The 23,699-nt window shown below is 42.5% G+C and overlaps 1 protein-coding gene across 1 annotated transcript in view; it reads right to left on the bottom strand.

Moving 5' to 3' along the window:
* Window positions 1-23,699, bottom strand: part of DYTN (dystrotelin) — a 54,572-nt gene that overhangs the window by 3,818 nt on the left and 27,055 nt on the right. The window contains exons 7-13 of the mRNA XM_072986478.2: window positions 21,799-21,962; window positions 18,806-18,917; window positions 17,848-17,996; window positions 17,294-17,465; window positions 16,127-16,197; window positions 9,810-9,969; window positions 5,622-6,087 (exon numbers count right to left, since the gene is read on the bottom strand). Of these exons, the coding sequence (XP_072842579.2) occupies window positions 5,622-6,087; window positions 9,810-9,969; window positions 16,127-16,197; window positions 17,294-17,465; window positions 17,848-17,996; window positions 18,806-18,917; window positions 21,799-21,962 (1,294 nt within the window). The remainder of the gene's footprint in view (window positions 1-5,621; window positions 6,088-9,809; window positions 9,970-16,126; window positions 16,198-17,293; window positions 17,466-17,847; window positions 17,997-18,805; window positions 18,918-21,798; window positions 21,963-23,699) is intronic.

Here is a 23,699-nt window from a genome sequence, read left to right as displayed (position 1 = left end):
TTTGGACAGGAGCAAAAGGCAGACGCCACTCTCCAAAAGTGTTTTGAACAGGTGACTGACGCCCAGCTAACACCTGAAACCCCAGTGAGATTTCTGGAGAAAAAGGGGATTTTATATAGAGAAACCCTGAGGAATATCTCAAAAGGGGGAGATGGGATCAGAAGTCAGCTGGTGGTACCTGAAAAGTATCGCCCCATGATCTTACAAAGGGGTCACTCTGACATGTCTGCTGCACACTTAGGGGTGAAAGGGCCCCTTGATTTGATCAAGCAGGATTGGGAGCAGATCACCCAGGATGACCCACAAGACGTTGTGACATACATAGACACCTTGATGAATGACCTAAGGAGAAATCTAGAGCTGGCAGCAGAAAACCTGCAAGCTCAGAAGGTCAGACAGAAAACATGGTATGACCACAAAGCTAGAGAGAGGCACTTTGACCCAGGGGAGGAAGTGCTTTGGCTTAGGCCCTGCAGAGAGAACAAACTGCAGCTCAAATGGGCAGGACCATATAGGGTCATTTCCAAGATGTCAGACCTGAACTACCTAATAGAGCAGGAGGAGAACCAAGCAAGGAGGGTGGTTCATGTGAATGCCCTAAAACCCTACTACAGAGGGGAACAGAGGGTTCTATTTGCTATAAAAGCAGCTGAGAGTGAGGAAGCGGAATTACCCTTCTGGGAGGGTAGAGGGGAAGTAAAATACAACCCAGAGGAGGTAAAGATCAGTCCTGCACTCACCCAAGACCAGCAGCAAGAACTAAAAATGCTGCTTAGTAAATATCAACAGGTGTTTTCCAACAAGCCGGGGATAGTGAAGGGAGGGATGCATCGGATCCACACAGGGGATGCACCCCCGCAGGCAGTATCCCCATACCGAGTAACGGGACCCTATAGGGACAAGGTGCGGAAGGAGCTGGACGAGATGCTGAGGGAGAACATAATCGTCCCCTCTTCTAGTCCTTGGTCCTCTCCGATAGTCCTTGTGGACAAGCCTGATGGGAGCATTAGGTTTTGTGTTGATTACAGGAAATTAAACCGTGTAACCACTCCTGATGCCTACCCAATGCCCAGGCTAGACAACCTGATTGAAACCATAGGGGGTTGTCGGTTCATCTCATCATTGGACCTGGTAAAGGGATATTGGCAATTAAGAATTGATCCCAGGGATCAAGAAAAAACTGCCTTTTGCAGCCCTTTTGGTCTCTATGAGTTTCGAGTCCTGAGCTTTGGTCTCAGAAATGCACCAGCCACATTCCAAAGGCTGATGGACCAGACCTTGGCAGGGCTCAGTGACTTTACAGTGGCCTACATTGACGACATAGGGATCTTCAGTAATACCTGGGAAGATCACCTGATACACCTGGAGTTAGTGCTGCAGAGGTTAAGTGCAGCAGGGCTAACAGTAAAGGCCAGCAAGTGTCAGCTGGGTAGCCCAGAAATAAAATACTTGGGTCACATGGTAGGGGGAGGAATGATAAAACCCCTGGAGGCCAAAATAGAAGCTGTTCGTGATTGGCCTAGACCCAACACCAAGAAAAAAGTCAAATCATTTCTTGGGTTGGTGGGCTACTACAGAAAGTTCATCCCGAGGTTTAGCGAGATTGCGGCTCCGCTGACCGATCTGACGAGGAAGAAGGCTGATGACCGCATCCCGTGGACCAGCGACTGTGAGGCGGCGTTCCAGAGGTTGAAGGAGGCGTTAATCAACTATCCTGTCCTGCGTGCTCCAGACTTCGACCGGGAGTTCATCATCTACACCGATGCGTCTAACAGCGGGGTAGGAGCAGTTCTGTGCCAGGAGGATGAGAATGGTGACCAGCATCCAGTGTCCTACCTGAGTAGGAAACTTCAAAAAGGTGAGAGACATTTGGCAACCGTGGAGAAGGAGTGTTTGGCCATAGTCTACGCGATCCAGAAGGCCAAGCCTTACATCTGGGGAAGACATTTTATTCTGTGTACTGACCATTCACCATTGCAATGATTAAAGACAATGAAAACCCACAATAGCAAACTTATGAGGTGGGCTTTAAACCTACAGGACTATGACTTTGAAGTGAAGGTGGTCAGAGGGTCAGTGAACTGTGTTGCTGACGCCTTATCAAGAAGACCTGAAGAATGAAGACGGCGAAAGAAACATGGACTATGTGTATATAATGATGACAAAAAGTAAAATGTACCTGTTTTTGAATTGGTTTGTATGAATAAAGGTAAATTGATGTAATGTAGATGGTAAATGTTTAAATGCCTAATTGAAATGTTTAACTTAGAATGTAAGTATGAGTAAGTATAATATGGTATGTATAACTGTTGTTGTATGTTTTATTCAGGTTGTTTTTTGGTGAAAAGCACGTTAGCTTTCCCCCTACAAAACAACTTATAAAGAGGGGAGGTGTTACATACAGCACTGATGTTACCTGTCTGTCATGGGTTTGGAGGGAAAGTTCCATCCTATGGGGAGTGGAAGGCGGGACATCAGGAGGAGGGGCTGTACTGTATATAAATGGGAAGCGTGTGTGGTGAGACACACACTGTGAGACACTGGGGTGTGACGAAGCAGCAGCTGGGAAGAAGAAGCTGTTGTGGAAGTCTGTGTGCCAGACAGGGTACTTCTGTGTGTCAGAGTACCAACCTGATAGGTTCAGGTGTCTGTTGGTTAGCCAGAACTGATAGGTTCAGGGTCTGTGCTTTAAGTTAAGGGTTCTGGGTGAACCAAACTGTATGCTTGTATGAGTGAGAATAAGCCACGTTACTTTATCTATTCACCTGATTGTTTATTTTTCCCTGTGTGTATTTAAAATAAACCTTATTCTTTTTATTGTTTAAAAATCCATCCCTGGTCTGTGTGACTTCTTAAAGGGAATGGTTGGTGGCAGCTTAGTGTAACTGTGTGACATATCCCAGTAGGTCTGGGTTTGTCACAGTCACCACAAGAGATGACAGGTCACGATCCTTCACTCACACACACACAGTACCATTAGCTTCTCCCTGCACTGAGGCAACTCTTCCCTCACCATTTGACTCATCCCCAGACCAGTCTGACATTGCTTGGTCTCTTTGTTCACTCACTTCTGCCATTTGACTGCGCGTGAGAGGCATTTTAATCACACAGAAGGCTCTTTTCTATTTTCAAGCCTCTGTTTAAAACGTCACTTTTTCCTTTCCTGTGCTAAGGTCTGACACTCTTTAACAGGGTATACACACAGATATGGCTAGGCTTGTTACTGTAGTCTCTAATGGCTTCTGCCCCTTCACTGGGCCTCTTGCCAGATTTAGAGCTACTTTAATTTTCTGCCCTTGGCTCTACTTCAAAATCCACCACAGCTTCACCCTCTCTCAGGTTCTGCAGTTCACTAGAGAGATCCCAAATCTTCGCTGCCCTTGGTCTGTCTGTCCCTTCCGAGTTCTCCCAACTCTGAACCCTCAGACCAAGTCACAACAGCCTCCTATTTTGGGCCAATCTCCCTCACAAAATGGACCTTCTAGAGCTCATAAGTCAGTTCCCTCACTCTGAAGTTTAGGTGCCTCTCTACTAGATCTGCTCCCCCCTGGAGACAAATCCTAGAGAGTTACCCACACCCCACTTCAGGTGCACCTAACTGAAATCCTTTTGCTCTGGTCACACTAGCCAAGGCTTTTCTGGGCAACTGGGCAACTGGACAACTCGTATCCCACACGCTGGCACCAGTTTTGTCGCGACTGCCACCTCCACCTACGTCACCACAAGAGATGACAGGTCACGATCCTTCACTCACACACACACAGTACTTCTTCGCTGCCACCAACCACACATAAACCTGACACTTCAGACTTATTGTGGATTTAAAATAAAAATAATGTTTTATTGATACAAAAGTAAAATGTAAATCAATGAATAAAAGAATCACTTGTTATACTATATTAATCAGACCTTAACCCTGCACAGTTCTTAGTTACTTAACACTCAGGTACCTAACCTATATCTAACCCTCTCACTCTCTAATTCCCCAACAACAACTCCCTCAACCTACAACAAAAAAACTCTTCTCTCCTGGTACACCCCCCTTATATACACAAGCTCCACCCCTATAAGACCCACCTCCTGCCTTGCCATAGGCCAGGAAACTCCAGCCTTAGCCAAGACAGGCAGGTGACGTCATGGCACACGTCACAGTGGTGAAGGCTTCTGGGAATTGTAATTCAAGAACATCTGGAGGCCCAAGGTTGGGAACCACTGCTATAGAGGAATAGGAGAAGAGAAAAACTAGCTAGTGGAAACTTCAGGTCCGTGGTTCTCAGCCTTAGGTCCCCAGATGTTCTTGGACTAAAACTCCTAGAAATCCTGGCCAGGTGAAGGCTTCTGGGAGTTTTAGTACAAGGACATCAGGGGACCTCATGTTAGGAGCCACTCCTCTAGATGGTCTCAGCCTGCTTTCTTTTCTGTCTTGGGATCTTTCATGTGGAGGAGTTGCTCATAGAATAGGAAACTGGAGACACACCAAAACCTAGGGGCATGTGGACGTTCTTCTGCACACATGATACCAAAATGAACTGGGTCTTCTAAAAACACAGTGGCTCTTCTGTATGGCTTTGCATCCTTTTGATAGGGAATGGGAATGTGTGGCCATTCGGATGTTGAACTGCCACTTCTATCAACCCCAGCCAGCATATCTAATGGCTGGTGAGCAATGGCAGGAATCATTTTGTAACTCTCAGTCTGAGCCAGAGTGGCAAATAAAAAGTCTCAGCTGCAATTGGGATGTGTGCCCCTCCCCCTCAGGATCGTAGTCCAGATGCTTTATTTGCCAGCTAGAAACACACTGAAAGTTGCAAAAAAATTTAAAAATACCCTGAGCAACAGAGTTTCAGCTATTTTGTTTCATTTTTTTGTTACAGATGGTGGAACAGACTACACAGCTAGCTATTTGAAAATTTACTGCATAGCTATTTATATTTATACTCTTCAATTTAATTGTTCAAAGGAGTGGATGAATACATATTAAGGCATCTATTTCTCTTGTACTGTACAATAACTAGAGCTATAAAAAAATGAAAATCACAATAAATCATTGAACTCCAAGGCATTGTAAAAACCCAATGAATGCACACTTACAACACATGATACAATTCAAAACAAAACACTGAAATAAACCACCAGGACCTAATCTCCTTCTTCCACAGGGACTGATGTAATAGATACAAAATACTTCAAATATTTAAAATATACTCATAAGGAAGAGTCTTTTGTTGCCCCCATGTGTAAAATATTCATTAAAAAAGCATTCCATTGAAGTCACTGCACATGGCTATAAAACTGCTGTTTCTCTAATAGTGACTCAAGCTATTTATTTAACGACATAGCTGATCTGCCAAATGCATTGAAATGTATCATGATGAGCATATAAAACAGCAGGTGCTACAATTACACTCTTAAAGTAATGATTTATAGAGCAGGCTTGGAATGTTGTGAAGCCCTATGTTGTTAGCATGATGGAGAACTCTGGTGGTCTCTTTTGTAAGATGGTGTGAACATCAAAGCAAGAGAAGGGATCTACACATTTCAAAAGGATCACAGAGCAAAAGCATTGGGACAGATGTACAATAGGCTGAGTCCCACTCCCAGGGGATACTGGGAATTCTTACCTGGCTGTCCTTGGAAAAGCAGTGCATCCTTCAGCTTCATCATTAACTGCTGCAGTTCCTCCTCTTCTGCCTGGGTCTTGCCAAGGAGTGCTTCTGTTGCAACAGACGAATGAGATTTTGCAATTTCAGTTCTCCTGCTGAGATGGTCACCATTTGTCTCAGGCTCTAGTTTTTCAGGGTGATTTGCTAGAGGAACATTCACCTCCTTGGAGTTTTCAGGATGAGTGTGTTCAAGATTAGCATCTCGAAAGCATTCTGCCTGCTGCACGATTTCTGGTGATCTGGAGCTGCTGGCAAGAAGACTAGCCTGTGGCTTTGGAAGCCATTTCCATGCACAACCGGAGGAGGAAAGAGCCCAGGACTTGTGTCTCAAATACTTCAAGTGTTTGGGCTGCAACGGAGGGCAACTGGAGCCATTATGAACATTCTTCTCCTGCAAGGGCCTGTTCTTACGTAAAGTCATATTCTAAATGTATTAGGAAGGAATGATAAAATATTGACTAAGAAGTTCCTCAGACACTTTATACACACATACATATATGTTCGCATAGAGGGATGCAAGAGAGTCTATTAAATGAAGTACACTATAGTGAAAGATTTTGAAAAAGTGGTAGATATAAGCGGAATAATAGATGTGCCCAATTAAAGGTGAGAGACAGGCAGCTGAGATCACTGAGTCTGGAGGCTAAAATTATCAAGGTGCACCTCCAGCAGGGAAGTATGTTTATGCGCGCGTGCACACACACACAACACACACACACACACACACACACACACACACACACACATTTGAGAAGAGCAAATCTTGGAAATGATGAGTTACAAGCAACATCCTCCACTGCAAAAGTTGAAAAGATAACCAAGGAACAGCATCACATACCTCAAATTATCTACTGGTGTGACTAGTAGTGTTTCCTAGTTACTTAAAATTTCTAGCAGCAGTTTGACTGGAATTTCTCAAATGTGACATCGCATTTATTTATTTATTTATTTATTTATTTATTTATTTATTTAGTTAGTTAGTTAGTTAGTTAGTTAGTTAGTTAGTTAGTTAGTTAGTTAGTTGATTTTTACCCCACACCTCCAACAGTCTAAAAGATTCTCCCACCATGAAAAAGTAACAAAATGTATTATGAAAAAAGAGATAATGGGCAACACAAGAAGTAATGTAAAAGTTAGTTATTTGACATTAAATAGAAAAGGAACCCTGTGATTTATCCATAGGAACATGTGTTGGGTAATATTGTACTTTTATTGGATCACTGAAGAGTTATGAACAAAACAGGTTTTTGAGTTCTCCAGAACTCTTAGTCAGGCAAATGAAACAAAAAATCTGGGCTTCAGGCAAATGATCCAAAAATAGTCAGGTGTGATGGCCATCGCCCTTGAAACCAGATGGCCAACAAAATAAAATTGCATATGAAATACCATGATCAGCCACCAGGGCAAATTCTACTGTCATTGGAAGAAGCTTTTCTATTAGACTGCACTTAAATGAGGATTTCGCCTCCTCCAGATGGAGGTATAGTTGCTAACTTGGCTATAAGAGGTTTTTCCACCCTATGTGATACTTAAGTCTGAACCTGTCTTTTGCTGACATAAAGGCTGCCACCTTGCTCCACATTCTTCTTCTGTAAGCCTACAAAGAGGTCAGACAGTGGTATTCAAACTTTTTTGAGTCATAAACCCCTAAGTAACCAGCAATCTCCCCCACCATGTTTGCGTGAAAAGGCATTTTAATAAGGTAAACTAGAGACTTCTTTCTCTCTCAGAGTGCCTGCTTCTCATACATACACAAACATGCTAACTTTAATATTCAGGCCTGAACAGTCAAGGAAGGAATTACCGTATTTAACAAGGGTTGCAATACGTATAAGCTGACCCACAACCCTCCAGAAAACACTTTGTGACTGCCTTGGGGGTCATGATGTCAAGATTGGGAAACACTGATTTAAGATGGTGGACAGAATGACAGAATCCCAAATGGGGCTTTTGTTCAGAGAGAAGAGCAGCCAATGTAAATTAATATTTTTGATATCTCTTTTGCCTGTGATGTGGGCAACCTCCTCTTGCTTTCCTGGGTTCAAGAGCCATGGGTATCACTTTTGACCCTACATTTGGATTAACTGCCTTAATTGCAGATTTTATATCATCTTTGGCTGATGAAGAGCACTGGAGAACTTGGATGCCTGCCTTTTTCATAACTGATCCAATAAAGGTATTATTTGACTCATTACCATAACGTTTTCCCAGCATTGTACATAATATCAATAATAAACTACTTATTACCATCACAAGCAACGAGACAATTAGCCCTCAGAAATAACTTCCCAAGTTCCTTGGACTCACAGAACTAGCTTCTTATTTCTTTGGGCCATGTCCTGCATTTCTTCACATTTTTACTTCAACTGTTTGGCTAATTAGATCATAACAGCAGCATTCGTTTTAAGAGCTACTGCCAAAGTGATAATTAGAGAAATTTTGGTGGAAGTGTGCGTCTAGAAGCCTTTCAATAAAAAAAAAAATAAAGTAATACATCTTCAAGAATCAAAAATCCTAGTACTGATTTCACTGAGGGCTTGAATCAAGTCCCCAGGTATTCCAAGATTATTTTCCTTTTCTTTTTCTTTTTCACAATTTCTAGAAAAGGCTTGGATGCCTTTTCTAACTGTATTGCCCTGTCTGCAGAAAGTCTGGTTCTGTTGCAAACTATTCGCCATTTTAAATACTATTTAATTAGTTATTGTATTTGGTGTCATACTAAACAAGTCCTTCAAGACCTATAAAACTGGAGAGGATTAGAATGTAATATGACTAATGAGCCTGGAAATTATTCTCCAGGTATTTAATTAGGAAAATGATAGTGCAATATTTGCTGTCCATAACAGATGACTCATGTGACTCAAACTGCACAGGCTGTGCTGCAAAACAAACAAACAAACAAACAAACAAACAAACAAAAAACACACAACCCCCCCAAACCAAAAATGCCTTAATTTCCAACTGCCTATATTTACTAGGCACAGAAAAGAGCATTATAAATAAAGATGCACACTGAAATCCTGTTTGATGCCACTGGACTAGTAATGAACCCATTGGCCCAGTAGCATAGGCTCCTCTATGTCTGGAAGTGCTACCGTTCCACTATCTTTCTGAAATTTGTTTGGGCAGAGTTGAGAAGGCCGGACTTGGTAAGAAATTATTATAACCAACTGCCATGTGCTGTCTAATCTGCCCAGTGAATGCTCTCCAGGACTTCAGTTTGATTTCTTGCCACCCTAAAATTCTTTGATCAGCGATGCCAGAAATTAAATCTGAAGCCTTTTGTGTGCAATACTTTGCTCCTGAGCAATGGTTCTCAGTGATAATGCAGGAAGAAGTTGCTTTACACCACTCTAGATCAGTGGCTCAGCAGAGTCTCAGAGGGCACACAGGGAGTGGGTTTTTCTATCACAGTAACTTGAGAGCGTTTTACTCAGGGAGCAGGTACTGTAACCACTGACATTACACACCCTGCCTCCTCACAGCAGATTTGCAGAATGGAGAGCAGACTTGAAACGTGCAAAGATTAGGAAAACCATGAATAACAACGTTTATCACTTGAGAGTTAGGCATCAGTCGGAAGACTCTCTGTGATGGCCTAGGATTGGGGTGTCGTGAAATCACAGAGGCAGGGCAGGCAAGGTTTGGGAGGAAAATATGCACAACAGACACATACTTTTCCACTGTCAGCAAATCCTGACAATAGTTAGGATGAGTGTTCCCAATCTGAAGACAGAAGTCAAACTGTTATCCTTCACCTTCCCTCTCTAGCTGGAGCAGCATTATGATTCCCTAATATGTCAGCTGTCTTCCTCATATATATAATGTGATTGGCTCATGGGAAGGGAAGGGAAATAGCCCTTATGTGGGGAGCAGACGATCAGGATTGGACCATGGCAGAAGGGGGGCTGGAGTTTAACCCTTCCTCCTGTCTTCCCCTGCCATAGTCCCAACAAAAAACACTCCCTTCTAAAGCCACTTTGTGCCACAATGGAAGCTTCTCTTGGGTAAGGACAACATCATTTGGTTTATACGTCTGTTTTGGCAAGGTTCTAATCTACATTGGGCTCCTTTCTTCTGCAACTTAAAACAATTATGGGTGAACATTCTATAGGTGGTCCAAGGGCCTGTTTGGCCTATTTGTACCTTAATTTCTATTCTCATTTGCTGAAGTTCCATCTTGAGGTTCTCTTGGCTTGCTCTTAGCTCATGGAGTTTTGTTTCCATAGTGCAATTTTTTTCTTCTTGAGCAGAATGGAAAACCTGCACTTTGTCCTTCCATTTGTTCAGCTGCTTCTTCAGGTACCTGCATGGCATTAAAGTGACACAGTGGATGGTACCAAACTAAAAGGAAACAGTTATAAAGAAAGTTATCATGGTCACAGATCTGGGATTAAGAAGCTGGATCAGAAAGAGCTGAATGTCCCAGGAAGTGAGAAGATTATCCAAACCACCACACTGACTGAATATCATGGAAGATTTCATAATGTTGAGACCTCACCACCAGAAGACACTTTGGGTGAGATGTTATTCTCTTCCCTTTCTTCTGGTATGAAACATGGTGCTTTTGGCAGGGAACAGATTCCCCAAAGCCAATAATGCCAAGCACCACTGTCTGCATTGAATCACAGTCCAACTTAGCCTCAAATGTCCTTAATGGCTTGGGCCCAACATGTCTCAGAACAGTCTACTGCATTCTGATGCCCTTCAAGGGTGTTGTTCACACTGGCAATGGGTGTCCAAGATTTCAGTGGAAACTCAATGGCACATTTACTGGAGACTTTGTCGTATATTAAGGTTACATCAAATTTTGGGTTTGAAAATCATAGTTTTGATGGAGTGTAATAATGTGTGAGAGATTTTCTTTAAAAACACTTTCCTGTAAGCATGTTCTCCTTTTCTCAGTCCTGTTCAGTGCCACTGTTTCTTTGTCTGTTGTTCACTGCACTTTTGAACCTCCTGCTAACTAGAGTTCTCTAGGCAGTGTACATTGCTTCCCCTCTCTTGAGTCAAACACTTGAAAGAACGTGACTCAGAGAAGTGAGGCTATCAAGAAACACTCCATGTCCTTGGAGTTACAGTATCAGGTCTTCCACTTGGCCAGTTGGCCATTGGAACAGGGATAGCAGTTGCAGCCTTAAGAGCACAGAAGTACTAAAGGGAAGGGGGCAGCAATTTGCAGACCAGATGTCTCCCAGTGTGGAGATACATGGTGTGACAGGGAACTTGCCAACACTCATCAACCCTCACCAACCATCATCCCTCCTCTCCAGATCCACATGTGGATCAACGCTGCAGCCAGACTATGAAGCTTTAGATAATAAGATGAAGGACCCTAAGGGCCTGGGTTTTCCTTTTCCCTCAATAAGTTTAAGGAAATAATGAGTGAGATTCCATGGCCAGAAATTCTTGAAGAGAAGGGAGTTCATAATGCATGGGTGTTTCTTAAAAATGAAGCATTAACAGCATAATCACACAAACTTCCTGTGAGAAAGATGAGTGGGAGGTACCAAAAGTATTCAAGGTAGCTGTACAAGAAGCTCTTATATGAGCTGAGATTTGACAGAAACATGTATATGAAGTGGAAAGAGCAGCAAAACACTGTGGGAAAGTACAAACCAGTAGCCAATGTGTTTTGATAATAATAATAAAATTCTGGAGGGCACAACTCAGAATGATTTCAGATTTGCAAGAAAGGTTAAAAAACAATAAAAGGGGGCAGGGTTTGGCTACATCCAGAGCAAGGGGAAGAACAAGGAAGTGATAGGTCTGCTAACATGGAAAGGATGGAGAAATGTGAATGGATGAGAAAGGGAATCTGTTCAGCTTTTGCTTCTGTTTCACCCCCAAAGGAAACCATGTTCTACTAAGAGGAAACATAATCAACAATCATTTGAGGAGACTGCTTCCTAAGGTGGGTGAAGAGGTGGTATAGGAACACCTAGCTAATACTCCACTTCTTCTACAAACTCGTCTTCAGGTCCAGAGACATCAAAGGTCCCGGCTGTGGAATGCCCTTCCAGCAGAAATTCGGCTGGCACCCTCGCTGGGTGTTTTTAAAAAAAGTTAAAAACTTGGCTATTTAAGCAGGCCTTCCCTCCAGTCAGCTAAGTTTTTTTTTAATTTTCTTTCTCTCACCTCATTCCATTCTGCTAATTTTAATCTAATTGTATTAACTAATATATTAATTGTATTTTATGATTAGTTATATTTTACATTGTCTTATTTTATGTTGTAAGCCGCCCCGAGTAGACATGGTCTAGAGGGGCGGGGTGTAAATTTAATAAATAAATAAATAAATAAATAAATAAATAAATAAATAAATAAATAAATAAATAAATAAATAAATAAATAAATAAAATGAGTTCCAGATAAAGTCTCAGAGCCTCTGTCTATAACTGTTGGGAATTCTTGAAGAACAAGCAAGGTCCTAAAGACATGGTAGGCAAATTTTGTTAAGGCACAACATTATAGAAATATATCATTATGGGTAGCTCCATTAGATGCATTCTCTGATCTGGCAAGAACATCTCAAGGGATAAACAGGAGATGTGCCGAGATATTAGATAGTGATTTTAATCAAAAGAACAAAGATGAACTGGCAGAACAAGGTATTATCCTAGATTGGTGGTTGATAAACTTGTTGAAATCAAGATATGTAAAAGATAAAGCTACAGGGTTTCAGAAAGACAAAATACCTTTGGATAACGGGTTGCTGGACTCAGAGGAAAAACTGATTAAAGGTTTATATAATACTTTAATGGAGCAAAAAATGGAAGATGAAATTGTGAAGGATTGCATGGTTAAATGGGCTCAAAATATAGGTCATAATATAGAACTAAGTGCCTGGTCACAAATCTGGGAACGAAATATTAAAATGACTAAATCTATAAATGTAAAAGAAAATATAGTATACAAAATGTTTTACAGATGATATGTTAACACCAGAGAAATTAACAAAAATGTATTAAAATGTTTCTAATAAGTGCTGGAAATGTGAAAATAAAGTAGGGAGCTTCTATCATATGTAGTGGACGTGTAGTAGGGCCAAGGAGTTTTGGAAAATGATTCATGAAATGATAGAGAAAATTTTAGGGGTTAAAATTGCTTTGGCACCAAATAATTTCTTACTGAATATATTACCAGCTACACGTGACAAAAACCAAGACTTAATTGACCTTACACTTGATATATGCCAGTAAGTGGAAGACTATAAAGGTGCTGCCAAAGAAGGAATTTCTCGAAAAGATTTTGGAACTAGCAGAAATGGATATTTTGACAGATACACTAAATGATAGACTGGATAATAATAAATGGGAACCTCTTTATACCTGGATAAATGGGAACCTCTTTATACACCGATTTAAGTAGAATAGTTTAGATTAATATTATGTTAGAGAGTATAAGACAAGATGAAATTAATGGAACATATTGTAAGAAATCAGTCTGGTTGCAAGTGATAGAAAAGCAGAAAAAATACAATAAAATATTTATTTAAAAAAGGAGGAAACATAATCAACAATCCTGCTTCCTAAGGTGGGTGAAGAGATGGTATAGGAAGACCTAGCTAGTGCTCCACTTTTTCTATAAACTGAAGTCTTCAGGTCCAGAGAAATTACATCAAAGGTCCCAAAACGAGTTCCAGATGACATCTCAGAGCCTCTGTCTATGACCGTTGGGAATCCTTGAAGAATAAACAAGGTCCTAAAGTCATGGTAGGCAAATTTTGTTCCCATCTTCAGAAAGGGGGGGGGGACAAATTAGTTCCGGGCAACTACCACCCAATCAGTTACTACTGCTATCATGAAAATTCTTAAACAGGCCAATTAAACAGTCAGTCTATGAGGACTAAGAAAAAAAGGTGATGAATATGAAGAACTAGAATGAGTTTCTTAAAAATTAGTCATGACTAATATTTTTTCTTTTTAAAAATAGAGTTACAAGTTTAGTAGAAAAGGGAAATGCTGTGCATGCTTTCTGTAAAGTTTTTGACAAAATTTAAACTGAACACTAGAAAGAACTTCCTGACAGGAAGAGCTATCTGACAATGGAGTGGACTAACATGGCAGGTTGGTGGACTCATCTTCATTGGAAGTATTTAGGTAGAGGTTGGCTGGCCATCAGTTGGCATCAGGGATAGGGATATTTGTATTTACAAATGAATATCTCCATCCCAGGTGCACCTAATGTAGGTCCAGCCCCCAGTACCAGCCCGTCCACTCAGGCATCCTGGCACCACGAAGGTCTTGCTCTTCCTGCCAACTGTGGCAGTAGCTCCACTGTCTCCCTGCTTGGCTGGACACTCCAGACAGGGAGTGGGAGGATGGGTCTTCCCTGCACAGCTACTGAGTGGCCCGCTGAGCAGGGAGATGGTGGAGTTACCACCGCAATTGGTGGGAAGAGCGGGACCTTCATGGCAGTGGGACAAATGAGTGGATGGGTGGTCCTGGGGCCGGATCTGCATTGGGGGGCACCTGGGACAGGGATCTCTAATTGATATGCTTTAGATGTGGACTTCCTGTATCATCAGGGGTTGGACTAGATGACCCAAGTGCCCCTTCCTTTCCCCTTGATAGTTCTATGTGCCTTTATTGCTTTGTTACTAGTTTTAATTCCGCGAGCAAAACTATACATGACATTTTACCTTTAAATTTAGATTCCCGCCCCTCCCCCCCACTCACAAATAACCAATGTAGCGGCTCTAATCTAGACTGGAATTACTATAAAGGAGTAGTGATACTGTGCCCCTTCCCAGCTGTCCAATCCAGATAAAGGTCCTTGTGATGGCTACTTAGAAGCAGACAAAATACCAAAACACCAATTCAAACACCAGGGAGATGCTACCCCACCAAGCAAATAGCCAGAGCATTATTCCGCTGATACAGATCAGGGCCACAGTTGGAGGCAAAGAGATAAATTCCTACCAGCCACATCAGAATATCAAGTCAGATCAGCTGCCCCTTTCAATATGTGTGCCATTTGCTGTGGAAAATGCCTGCACTTAAAGGGAAAACTACACAACTCATGTCACATGTAGTTCTCCTGTTTCTCTTTCTATAAGCAACACCAGCAGACACCTGGATTGGGGATTTTGCCAGCCTTTCATGATTTGATGACATACACTCTCTGAGCCCACTAAGCTAATCCATCACTGTGTCAACCCACTCCCTTTGTAATTATTGAAGTGGTCTGCTCTGTTCCCCAAAATGGGACTGCCTGGAAAGGAGGGAGGGATGGCAGGAAGGAAGAGCAGTATTGCTTTACAGTCCAGTACCAGGACTGCAGGGAGAGAGGGGGAAAAAGGGTGGGCCCATTGTGATTGCCCAGGCCTGACCTTGTGTGTCTGCCTCTATGTCTTAAAAATAATTAATATTTTGGGGGATTCGGGGGATCCAGCATCTCCTTGCTGTGGACATCCATCAGTGTATGCTGATTTTGCCATTGGTTTCTGTTACGGTCAGCCATAGCATTACCTGTCCGTCACAGCTGGGAGGGAAAATCTCAGCCAATGAGAGGGCGGAGGGTGGTGCAGAGGCGGAAAGAGCTGTGATATATAAGGTGTGTGAGAGGTGTGAGTGGGTCAGATAGGAGATAGCAGATAGCAGATAGATGAGGGATGAGTGTCTGAGCTGTGAGTTAAAGTAATCTTAGTGTCAGTGTGAAAGAGTCTGTGAGAGCTAGTGCCTGAGAAACAGCAATTGATTATTTCTTTAACAGTGGTTTACCATTCCTTTCTTTTTGTATTCAATAAACCAAGTTTTTATTTTTAAAAGTTATACTGGCCTGCTGTATGATTTATTTATTAAGGAATGGTTGGTGGCAGTAAAGAAGAGTGAAGGGTTTTAAAGTGACGTGATGACCTCCCTTTGTGAGTAGAGAGGAAGGCCATCACAGTTTCCAACATTCATTGTGGCCTGTATGGCCCTTGGTCATGGATAACGGGAGTTTGTTCAATATCATCCGGAGGGCCATAGTCTATATTAAGGCAGAACATATGTGGCCATTTCCCCAAAACGTTCCTGGCAGTTAAAGGAGCTCTGTGCACTTTCCTCCAACTTCACAGCCTTTCCCTTTTCTCTTCTGACTGCCATCAAAGTACCACCTCTGTGCTGAAGTGGCAGAACAAGCGATTGTCTCCATGCTAACCATTTGAGACAGACCTGACAGGAGCAGCACCTGTGTCTCTAATCTAATAGCTGGGCCTGAGTGATGAGGGCAGTCCCCTCATTCTGTGTCTCCCAATCTCAAGCCAAGTGCCCCACTTTCTCCTACACACTGCTGAGTTAGATATGCAGAGTTAGATGCTCCCTGACAGAAATAAACCATGGACTGAATGAACTGTTTTACATTGGAGAAGTATGCCTTCCTCCCTCTCTCTCTTTCTCTCTCTCTCTCTTTCTCTCTCTCTCTCCAGTTTCTTCAGTGTTTGGAGGAGCAACTTATAGACATTCGCAGATACCCACCTCCTCTCTTGGTGAAGAGTCTTGACGGATTGCTGTGCTTTAGCCAACTCATCCTTCAGAGCAGCAAGGACCTGTAGAAACAGAGGGAAAGTGCAGTTGCGATGTGAGGAAGCAGGCAGATGCCCAAACCTGGTGAAGAAGTGACGTCCTTTGCCAGGTGGCTATACTGAGACATTCATCTGCTATACTCAGTGCTGACTAGCTGGCATACTGTGCAGAATGCAACAAGGCAAACTGAGGTCTGACATTACAATAGGATTGCAGTACCTTCTGAGGAACGGTTCCAAGCCCCCTGTCCCCACCCGCCAAAAACCATGGGTATAGCAAACCCTATATATGGGTATAGCAAACCCAGATGTAACTATAACACAAAAATACAATGAAAAGTAGCATAAGTTAGCAATATAATATCACATATATAGCATAGTCTCTAGTGGCCAGTTCTGGTAATACACCTTGAAAACACATATTTCTGGAGGGTTTTATTTAATATTTTCAGGATGCAAATAACTGAAACCGCAGGTACTGTACTGATCCTGCAGAGCCTGATGGCACTTTAAAGATCAATGCCTTTATTACAGCATAACTTTTCATGGGGTTCATTTTCATCAGATGCATCCATCCAAGTCATGCATTATAGGGAAAATCCCGCTGTGGGGAGATGAATAGGTTAATTGTGGGAGATATGCATGCCACTTAAGGCTTAGTTTGAATCTTAGTGCCCAGTATGTTAGTGGATGACATTTCCATTAACATCCTCAATAAGCCCATTTTAACTGAACATGCCAATTAAAATATCACTTATATTGCCAACTACTAACCTAAGTATTCTGTGCAGAGGGAGAAAATGGGGAGGCCACTAGGATGACAGAACAGCCTTTGATCTTTTTGTAAAAGCCCATTCTCATCATGTACCAGAGACAACTTAGAAATAGAGCATTTTTAACTAAGGCATGCTGCAATGCATACAACCACACTGCCATGAGAAAACCCCACCAGTTGACAGGTCTCATCACAGAGTTCATAGCTACATTGAATTTAAAATGATTACAGAAATTATACCAGATGGATACCATTTGGAATTATCAAGGTTCCAGATTCTCCCCCCAGAATGCCTTGCTGACTATACTGTTTTTTAGTGGAACCCCATTATTCAGAGTTAGTTACCTGCTGGTGTGTTTTATCTTGACTCAAAGATCTGCTGTTGTTTTCCATCTCTGGTGCTTGGGACACTTTGGTATCTAAAGTACTACTCAGCTGCGGACCTACAGTATGTGCTGAGCAGAACAGATCAGGTGGCATTGGCTGTCCCGAAGAAATAGACTGGACAGGACAAGGACTGGAAGGAAGCAGAACAGATAATAGATGACAGTACTGAACAAACTCTTCACACTTTTTGACAACTAGAACCATTCTAAGTATGGTCAAATATGCAATGGTGTGGATCCAAAGAACTGCACCGTTTATTGTACATGGCCAGCTGATGCTTGGACATGTGTAACACTATAAAGAAGAAAAGCAAAGGCTTATGATTATACTCTATACTAAAGAAAGCTTTAAACACTGTTATTATAGTTTACTTTCAGCTGATAACTGAGCCTTTTTCTTCTTTTGTGTACTTTTAAAATAATTTTCCATTCTGCTTATTATTTTCACAGATTGCAGTCACAAGATATTATACACAGCGATCAAAACACACACGTGTAAAACAAGGCGCTCACAGTGTTTGGCCGTGGACAGCTGCGTCTCCACCACCTCTCAGCACCACCAAGGCCTTTCTTCTCAGTGCTTCCTTCCTTTTGCAACGTCCTGGCTGCAAATTGTTTCGGATGACGTGGAAAAATAGCTTTGCATTCTCCTTTGCTGATACCTGCCCAAATGGCATTAACAATCGGTCAGGAAGGTGGCTATAAAGAAGACTCAACCCAAAATGTTAAGGCAGCAGCGGATGGCGCAACTACCCTATGGACACTTTGTTCTTCTCCTCACAAGAAGCCATGTGCTCAGCAAAAGAAGCTGAATGGTTGATAATCAGACTTGCAGCTAAAGTCTGTGTTTACCTCTTGATGATCCATTACAAAGCAACACAAATTAATCTGCACAATACTGGCAGTGAGAAAGCTGGCTGGATAGCTCAGAGGTTTAGGCATCTGGCTGTGGAGCCAGAGGCTGGGAGTTTGATGCCCCACTGTGCCTTCTGTGAGCATACAACATTAGGGCCAGATAGCCACAGCAATCCAGATAGCTGTCTGCTGCACCGATGGAAATCTGTCTCTACACATGGAGTTCCCTAGAGACCTGGAAACTATGTGCAAAGTCCTATTGGTTTCCTTTGAACATCTGATGACATCCCAAATGTAAATAATTTCATTTGTTCATGCTGTGTGGAGAAGAGCTTCTGAATCAAATGTTGGATGCACAGTACGATAATAACAGAACATATGGTCAGAATATAATTGTTGTATTTTGAAAGTAATGGCTATGTTTTCATGGCAAGCAAGCCAGTATGCATAACTGGAAGGAAGGAAGGAAGGAAGGAAGGAAGGAAGGAAGGAAGGAAGGAAGGAAGGAAGGAAGGAAGGAAGGAAGGAAGGAAGGAAGGAAGGAAGGAAGGAAGGAAGGAAGGAAGGAAGGAAGGAAGGAAGGAACGAAGGAAGGAAGGACCCATTACTTACTTACTGGCACACAATGTTCTATTACAGGGTGAGATTTCTTGTGGGGTTTGCAATACTGTCCTGTTAAGAAACAGACTTGGCAAAGGTCAAAGTCCAGGCACTTCAGACAACGATACCTGTCCAGAAATCAATAAGAAGAAGCATCAAATTCAGCAGTGAGAGTTTCACAAAACCAATCAGCCCATCCACAGAGCACCTGTGAGTAATGTGGGGTCCCAATAATACATAGATACATACAATGAATTCTAATATAAATTTCCAACCCCACCCCATCACAACTAACATTCTTGAGACAATTAAGCTGCTGGAACTGTGAAAAGGACTAGTGCAATTATATTTCTGTAGGCTTACAACTAAAAAATACAAACAGACAGATAGCAAATAGTCCCTCACCTCAAATTCACACACAGATTCATGAAGATACAATGTTTTGATAATAAACAGATTTGCCTTTTTTAGGAATTGTGAAAGATAATGCTGATTTGTAAACCTTGACTTTGAATGTGTGTGGGTTTTTTGGGGTTTGTTTTTTTTACTACAACTTCCAGAATCCCAGTCAGAGCTTAGAAATGCTACGATTGGACTTTAATGCCCAGAACTCACATGCTGACTGGAAATTCCCTCTAATTCAAAAATATAACTTTTCCAAGCTCTGTATCTAGTTATCCACTGGCTAGGGTATTCCGAGAGCTGTCATCCAAAAAAATAACTTCTTTCAGAGCTGAAAAATATCTTTATTTCCTTGATTAAGGTTCATAACTAAACAAAGATTTATGCAGGGTTTGGCCTGATCATACCAGCCAAATGTACCCCATGGCCATGACTGAATCATTTCCCCAGCCAGCAGCGCATTCATTCATTCATTCATTCATTCATTCATTCATTCATTCATTCATTTATTTATTTATTTATTTATTTATTTATTTATTTATTTATTTATTTATTTACAAGATTTCTAGCTGCACCATTACCAATGGTCTCTGAGCAGCGTAGAACAATATTAAAACTTTAAAAACATTAAAACCATTAAAAATAGGCAACATTATAATAATACCCTATATTAAAAACAGTCATTAAAACATTAATATTAATAAATCCTGCTTCTCATACGGCCAGCTAAAGAATACTATTTAATTAAAATGCTGGCTAAACCGAAAGGTCTTTGCCTGGCGCCGAAAAGTCACAAGTGTTGGAGCCAGGCAGATCTCTATAGGGAGGGCGTTCCAAAATTGGGGGGCAACAGCCGAAAAGGCCCTATTTCGACATGCCACCCCCTCACCTCTTTCAGGGATGGCACCTTTCAGGAAAGGGCTTCCTGGCCTGATCTTAGAGGACGGGCAGGCTCGTATGGAAGAAGGCGGTCCTTTAGGTAACCAGGTCCTAAGCCATTTAGGGCTTTACATGTCAGAGTAAACACAAACTTCTTTTTCCCTTACGTTGGACACATGTCCTCCCTGGGTTGCCACGAGGTCACTGTGACCTGAAGGGGATGCCGCTCACTACATAACACATTGCCTTGACAGGCTCAAGAACTTAAACAGGACTCTGAAAACCCAGGCCAGAAAAAAAAAAACAGGTGGCTAACCTTATAGGTGGGAAAGTGCCTTTCCTTCACGTTGGGCCAGGAGCCCAGTGTGGAAGGGGGCACAACTCCCTGTTTTGGACGGTGCAGCCCCCCACATCATGCCACTCAACAGCTTGAGACCTCTCCAGCTGGGGCATGCTCTGGCGCCTCCTGTCCCAGTTTTGACATCGAAGGAGGCCTGACAGCAACTCCTGCAAGGCGGGTCCCCTCACTCTGCCTCTTGCCTGCGCTCCCCACTGGGGAAAATGGAGAAGGGAGAGTGGCCAGGACCAAGGCACTGCCTTGAAGAAGTGTGCCAGCCCCATGGTGCTCAGCACAGGGGCGGGAGCAGGTATGCCCGGCCTTTGCCAGTGGGTGGAAGGAGGGAGGGATGCAGAGGCAGCCAGGTCCATTGTGTGCAATGCATTTCTTCAAAAGCTGCTGGCACCATGGATAAAATGGTCCTGAATGGGAACCCCTTCTAGACATAGCAATGTATATACTGTATTAGCTCATTAGGCATCCTTCAGTCTCGAAAGACTATGGTAACGTGCTCTGTATGGAGGACTTGGAACAGCGTGCTACTTATGTATATGTCCCAAGAGACAAGAGAGAAAATAAATCAGTTCCATGGTAAAGCCAGCTATAACATTTCAAATAGGAAGAAATGAACTGGTTATGTTAAAACAAATGGGACCACTTGCCCCAGTATATATACCACACTACTGTGATTCAGTACAACAGAAGTATGAAAAGAATCATTAGAACTGGGGTATATTTGGATGGTGTGATCAGGCTGGTGTGTGATTCACCCTCAGTGGGAAAGAATGTCTGACTGTCTGATATCCCCTACTTAACGTTCAACAAGAATTTTGGCTTAATATATTTGCAAGAAGTTTTTGTTACATCATTCCTGATGTAAAATGAACACTGTTTACATCAGGAATGGGCAAGCTTTCTGGGTCTGGGAGATGATTTCCCTCTCCTAGGATCTGGGAAAAACCACCTTTATGTTGCAAAATGGGTGGTGGCAGAGACGTATTCCAGAAGCCCAGTATGGATTTGTAAAGATCCTCTTTAAAAAGGAGGGGGGGATTTTAAAAGGTCAGCAGTCTCCACCTTGTTTAGAAGGAGAGCCTCTGTCCCCAAGGCTTTAGAAGAGCAAACACTCCTTTTTTCAGCAGGGGAAGGATGCGGGTGTGTGTGTGTGCTTTAATAGGGATCTAAAGGCTGCTGCAGAAATTTATTGAGGGGGGAGCTACACAATTTCTACTCCTGTTTCATATGCTCAGAGGAAAGCTGTCCTTGCTTCACATGCTTTCAGACCAATTGCTAAAATGGCCTGAATGCAGGCTCTCAGGCTGTAAGCTTTATGGAATACAGAGGCCTATGGCCACTGTACATTGTTGAAAGCCCAGGAAAGTCAGCCGCACCTTAGTCCAGTGATAGGAAACCTCTTGCAGATGTTGCATTGGACCCAGTGGGTGACCATTTTTGTTGCTGACAATCTGTAGCAGGTCGGGAGCCAGCAGAGGAGTGCAGGTTCAGACTGGAGCCATGCCAAGAATCTCTCCTCTCCAATGGCTGAACTCAGAACCTGGAAGAGAATCCCAGGGACTTCAAGAGGACTGTGTCGCAGTCATCACAACACACAGAAGGCAATATCTGGTTCCTTATTAAGACTGGCTTCTGGAGTAAAGAACGTGACCGATGCCCTATGGGTCTCTGTTTGGAAACACCTTAAGACGTTAAGGCTCTTAACTAATTCACTGATTGCTATGGTAGTGCCGTCTAAAAAAACCCTGTGCAGATACTTGCATCCCAATACAATAAAGAGTCAGGTGGCACATGTAGGCGAGGGGTCAAACTAAACAATACAGGAAATGCATCCTCTGCAATTAACCAGTTTTCCCTCCCTCCCTGAGCGACAAGCCTCAGTGATCAGACGTGTGAACTAAGCCCGTGTTTATCACCCAGTGATCAATTACAAAACAAATCACAGTAAATGTAAGATAAGGAGCTGAGAATGTTTGGATGGGGTGGGCGGAGAAATTAAAGATTTCCCCCTTGTCCCACAGCCACAAATGGCTTCCCTGCAATGAAGTGGATTCCATGAGACCCTTGGGGGAATTTTTTTTTTAATTCTTAAAAAATAGTTGTGGCTGGTGACATTATCAGCCTTACAAGGCTTCGCAATGTGAACAGGATTTTAGCCACAGCATCGTTCAACCTGAGCAGTTTATTATGGCATGAACTCTTGCAGTCCATAGCTCACTTTCTCAGATGCAATCAGGATATCCTAGAGGTCCCTTTTGAAGGAGATTGGTTGGAGTAATCAATAGGAATCAATAGCCTATCATTTATTGCGATCTTTAAGAAACCATTCCCTTTACGCATTTTGTGGAAGTAAGGAAGGAATCATTCAAACCTCTCATAAAATGGGATTAAGAAAGTAAGAAGACAGATTTCACTGTTACTCTGGAGACAGCCAGTGCTGTGTACTGGCTTGTGGAACCTGGTGAGTCCTGTGCAGGAGCCACACTATCAGACCTTATTTTAAACAGCATGAAATCGCCAGCTTCCCTTTGCTCCTTCACAGTTTGGGGCCACATCACCTCATTGTGGGGGAGTTTGCAGCATAACTATGCTAGAAATTATGCTTTAGAAATTATATCTGATTGCTGCAGGAAAGTCTTCTCATTTCAGTTATTGCATTAGTTTATTAGGCAATTGGGTGTGAATGATATATTTTGAAGAAATACTGTCTGAGGTCACAGCCATATGGCAATTTTACCTTGGCTGTAAGCTCCACTGAACTCATGCAGATGTAACTGTACATCAGCTGCCATGGTAAGGAGTGCAAATGGAACTGTTGGATAACTTGTGGTGAGTGGCATCATGCTAGAAGCAACCCTAGGGATAATGCTGTGCCCTCAAAGATTTGTAGTGACAGCCATCTTTAAAGTCCATGGAATGAGATCTTAATGGTATCCACCAAATGATCTCATCTGGGAATAGAAATCACTATACGTATTGATGTCATTGTTGTTATGTGTCAGCAGGTTGCTTCTGACATAGGATTACTTCATGAATTAGTGGCCTCCAAAAGTTCTTAAAAGGGACGTGGTGGTGCTGTGGGCTAGACCGCAGAAGCCTGTGCTGCAGGGTCAGAAGACCAAGCAGTCGTAAGATCGAATCCACGCAACGGAGTGAGCTCCCGTCGCTTGTCCCAGCTCCCGCCAACCTAGCGATTAGAAAGCATGCAAATGCAAGTAGATAAATAGGGACCACCTTGGTGGGAAGGTAACAGTGTTCCGTGTCTAAGTCGCACTGG

This window comes from Pogona vitticeps, chromosome 1, assembly GCF_051106095.1.
Source record: "Pogona vitticeps strain Pit_001003342236 chromosome 1, PviZW2.1, whole genome shotgun sequence".
Taxonomy (NCBI): domain Eukaryota; kingdom Metazoa; phylum Chordata; class Lepidosauria; order Squamata; family Agamidae; genus Pogona; species Pogona vitticeps.
Note: the sequence above shows the minus strand (reverse complement) of the source record. Positions and strands in the feature narration are given on the sequence as shown.